This window comes from Castanea sativa, chromosome 3, assembly GCF_040712315.1.
Source record: "Castanea sativa cultivar Marrone di Chiusa Pesio chromosome 3, ASM4071231v1".
Lineage (NCBI taxonomy): Eukaryota > Viridiplantae > Streptophyta > Magnoliopsida > Fagales > Fagaceae > Castanea > Castanea sativa.
Window position 1 is genome coordinate 45526427 of NC_134015.1, and position 4787 is coordinate 45531213.

At 34.9% G+C, this 4787-nt stretch overlaps 1 protein-coding gene across 1 annotated transcript; it reads right to left on the minus strand.

Annotated features, from left to right (window-relative positions):
• Window positions 1–1357: 1357 nt before the first annotated feature.
• Window positions 1358–4538, minus strand: LOC142628264 (uncharacterized). Its single transcript, XM_075802340.1, has 3 exons — window positions 3955–4538; window positions 1773–2901; window positions 1358–1692 (listed from the first exon to the last, which is right to left on the minus strand). The coding sequence occupies exons 1-2, from the start codon at window positions 4033–4035 to the stop codon at window positions 1804–1806; spliced, it is 1179 nt and encodes a 392-aa protein (XP_075658455.1). The 5' UTR covers window positions 4036–4538; the 3' UTR covers window positions 1358–1692; window positions 1773–1803.
• Between the last annotated feature and the right edge of the window lie 249 nt (window positions 4539–4787).

Here is a 4787-nt window from a genome sequence, read left to right on the forward strand (position 1 = left end):
AGAATAACTTATGAAATCATATATAAAATATACAAAAAATAAACTACTTAAAAAAAAATTGAGTCTATATTAATATATATATATATCCTAGGTTAATGTAAAAGAGAAAAAGAAAAAAGGAAAGTGATATAACAAATAAAAAAAAGTCAACTCCATAAAAAAAAATATTTGGTCAAATCACAGGTGGATTTCTTGTAATTACACTTTTTTATTTTTAAATTCTTTTCTTTTTGGCAATTTATTTTCAAACCTTATATGACTTCTTTGTTATAAATTTAGTAGTGACTTCTTTGTTATAAATTTAGTGGTTGTTGTAGGCTTGTAACTTCATGGTCGTCCAAATATATTGCTTAATAAGTTTCGGAGATTTTTTTGTGTTTTTTTTTTTATAATAGATTTCACGTTCCTTCTTATCAATTCAAGGAATTCTTTGTGGATCCAGAAGTTCATTCTTGAGAATGTATTCTGTTTCTGGGTAGTAAAAGTAATCAGCAGAATTAACAAACATAATGGTATCTGACGTTATATGTTACCACCTCTTACCGCGTAATTAAATGCTTTTAAGTATTACCATCAGATAATGAGGCCAGTTAATGCATTGTTGACTGGTTCCTAATTTGTGAGTCGCAAATGACTTATAAAGCAAATTCTGACCCTTAAAATAATACTTGCCCAGCTGCACTCACAATGTCCCAGCTGTTTGAACAATGACAGTTGAGAAATGCTTTAAGTTTTTCCATCACATATGGATACCCCACAGATGCTACTCACAAAGTATAAGATACAACATCAGAGAAGGCAATTCAATATTTGGCTCGTTGCCAATGTTTCAAACTAAAAACTACAGTGAAACAATTAAACCAAAAGGCACTACCTTGATCTACTGGAATTCCTTTTCCACAATGAGTAGCTAGCAATGCCAAGGTTACATCTTCACAAGTTGAAAGTAGCTTTAGATTTCCTCAATAATCATAAACTAATGGATAGCTTAAGGATAAGATTTTATCTGAGACAAAATCAAGAAACATGCTAGCGTCTTTAGGGAAAGGTTGAAAGATTTCATGTTTTATTGACAGTTAACAAAGTATAATTCTGGAGGTCCTCCAAGTCTGATTTCAAGTTGTTCATACCACTGAATGCAGCAGGCAGAGTTTGCAATATCAACTAGTTCTCAATAAACACAACTCAGCCAGATTGCAGTCCCGTAGAGAATGACTACACACACAATGAGAAGTGGACCAAATTTATAAACATACTTGTTTTCTCAAATGACATGGGAAACTAATAAAGTGAGCTTATGATAAATAAAAAATAAATAAATAAAAAGATACAAAAACAGGTGCATAGACAAATCAGGTTAAAAACAACATATATATAAATTAAGTTTGTCTCATAAACAAAACTCCCCAAAACAAGGGGAAAAATACAGGTCCCTCATTATTTTCTGGGTGTATTGGGGAAATGCCAAACCAAAGCCAAGTTAACACAAGCAACCTGTGACAACTAAGCTATTCCCATCATAGCAAGCTCCACACTGGGTCTGCTCCATAAGATAAAACCCAATTCCAGAAAGCAAAAAGAAAGGTAAAAGTTATGTACAGAATGGTGCCCTAAGAATCTCAATCCAGGAGGTTGTCCAATTCCCCAAACATATTCCAAAGAATGATGTTTTCAGCCGGACAAATGGCAAGGCTGTATCAGTAATGCACCAGTTAATGATTGTTCAAGTGAAATCTCCATAAAGAGACATTCAATCTAGAAGTCCAACTAACCTTTACAAAAACAGACAACTTTTGAAAAAAATCAGCCACTTTCTCTTTTGCAGTTCCCAGGCAAAAGAAATTTATACTTGTCTGCGTTCTCCAAAAGATAAGATGGAAGATGAACAGCTGAGAAGGAACGAGGAACAGGTCCCATTTTCCCTATTATATCTTTGAAGGTGTACTCTTCAGGAAGCATATCAAACAAATCAGCCCCCTTGCATATTACTTTCTGAACTCTTTGAGGGTTCAAGTAATGAGAGAACCTAACCCTGTCATAATGGCTGTATGCTTTCATCTTAAAGATAAATTCACTGATTCGGCGGAAGCAAAAGCTACAATGCCACCCTGCATCTGCCAAGAGGTCATCTGTCTGGCGATAATGTGCATACCTTGTTTTACCAGACTGATACCTGTGTACTGAAGCTCTCCAGCTGCTATCATCCACATGGAACTCAAAAGAATATATATAGTTCTTCAGTTGAAGATGCAGGACAGGAGGTATATCATCACACCACCTCAAGAGATTTATTGTGTGTCTGCTTGGGATCTCATCAACATCGGACATTATCAACAAGTCATCATCTTCAATACCAGCTTTTTTCAGAAGCACATCCAGTGCTACTCGCTGATATGCCTCCTCAATAAATGGATTTTCTCCTTTCTTAAACCTTCCCCCAATAGTCCCATAAGTCAATCGTGGCTCAACGAATTTGAAATCATCTCGATAACTGGAAAATAACAAGGGCTTTGGCAATCCAGTGAATGTTGAATTCGACTCAAGGATAACAAACTGTGTTACATAGGGATACAACTCTTTCCATCGTAATTCAAGAATTTCCTTCTCATTACTAAACAACACAGCATCAAAGACACGCCTTGGATACTCACGGGTTTTCCAACCATGAAGTTTGCAAAGGTTCTCCATTGACACATTCTCATGATAATAATGTGGAAGTACATGAAAAGGTTTGGGTGGCGATTCCCACAGTGGGCGCAGGAAGTATGAGATCTTCTGCCCATGTAGATAGATGAAAAATATGCATGTTGGAACAAAGGCAAAAAGAAAGATTAAGGTCTTCACATCCCAGCCACGCAGAATGCAGCGGAGTCTTGACATGCTTAACACTTTATTTGATTCCTGCCATATTAAATAAGAACATATTAAACTTAAAATGAGTAAGAACAAACAAAGAAGCAACAAAAATGTTCACAAATCAAAATATTTCTAAAACTTAGAATGACTATTTGTAAATATACCCAAGAGTAGCATCTTTATTTACTATAAGCATCATAACTTCACAGGGCTGAACATATAAAACAAAACAAAAAAAAACCCAATATTTCATCCAAAAGCATATTTAATTCTAAAGACAGAAGATACAAAAGAAGAAAATTGTTTCTTTTCCAGAATTTACCAACTCTCTCTTTACTTTACTCACAATTTCATTGAGACAAGGTCAATTCACATATCACCAGAACAATTATTGATTTGAAGGAAAAGAGTTATAATTCCTAAAATACAAAATACAAAAATTCTAATTTAATCAAGGAGTGTTGAACAATACCCAATTTCATAGCCCTAAAATATCACTTTTTTAAAGAAAATAATAAAAATAAAAACTCCCTCATTTCTTCATCTCTTTAATCACTACAGAAGAAAAAAAAAATCCATTCTAGTTCTAGCAAATTGGTCTTGCCAAATGCACACAAATTCAAAAATTTCCCAATCCCTAAGCCACCAAATTCCCAACAGCTTTTCGGGGAAAAAAAAAATATAAACCAGACTCAAGATTTGATATGATTTCACTACCTCAACAATGGTAATACAAAATCTGCTGCCCAAATTAACAGATACAGAAAAAAAAAAAAAAAAAGGGGTGGGATATGATACTTTGATTTCAAAGAAGAACGCAAAACCAAAACTTGAATAGCACAAAAACAATTGCATGAAGAACACTGCCAAAGTAAAGGGTTTTTGTTCTCCCAACCTCAAGCACTGCTAAAACTTCCAAGATCCACCCTTTTTTCCATGTTACCCCATCAATCAAACAAACATACCCACAAAACCAAAACCCAGTCACATAATTCAAAAAACCAAAAAAAACAGAAACCTTAACAGAAACAAACAGATCAAACATAGTACCACCATAATTCAAAAAAAAAAAACCCAAAGATAGAGAAAAAAAAATACCTGTCCACAAACATCGCCACAAATATCATCGGTTTTCTTGTTGCAATAATGTCCTCCTGTCTCACCCATCATCCACCACATTTTTTTGTTTCTCCTTTCAATCTCCAAAAACCCAAAAAAAAAAAAAAAAAAAAAACCCTGTCCTTTCAAATCGGTTTATAGGTTCTACTATTAATAAAGCAGAACCAAACTGAACCAAACTCCACAAACTGACCAAAATACCCGTCACCCTTTTCCCCTAAATGGCAAAACCGTAAATACCCAGATTCAGAAATTCCTCAGACCTCTTGATCTTCCTCTTCCTCTTCCTCTTCCTCTTCCTCAAACGGCTAAAACCCCCAAACTCTGATCACAAATTCACAAACAAATACCCAACAGATATAAAATCACAATATTATAATAATGGGGTCTTAATAAGAAATGCAATAATTTGAAGGGAAAAATAAAAAAGGGTGCGGTGTCTGTGGCCTCTCTGGACTCTTATGGTTAATGGGTGGCAGTTGTAAAGCTTTTTTCTATTTTCTCTCTCTCCCTCTCTCCCTCTCTCTCAACTTCGTTTTCTTATTCTGCTTCTTCTGCTGCCCCCACCGTTCCAGCTTTTTTTTCTTTTGGTTTATTTATATTGACACACTACTAGCTTTTCTAAACGGTTCAAAATAAATACTTTTGTTGTTATTTTTGACGATACTGATCATGGGTTTGAGAAATTTATAATGGGTGGTAGCGAGGGTGTTTGTGTCATAATAAAAGTTGTGAATTAATGCGGCTTGGAGTTGGGTTTGGTTTGGTTGGATCCCCCACGCGTTAATTGACTGGCTCAAGGCAACTCGTCG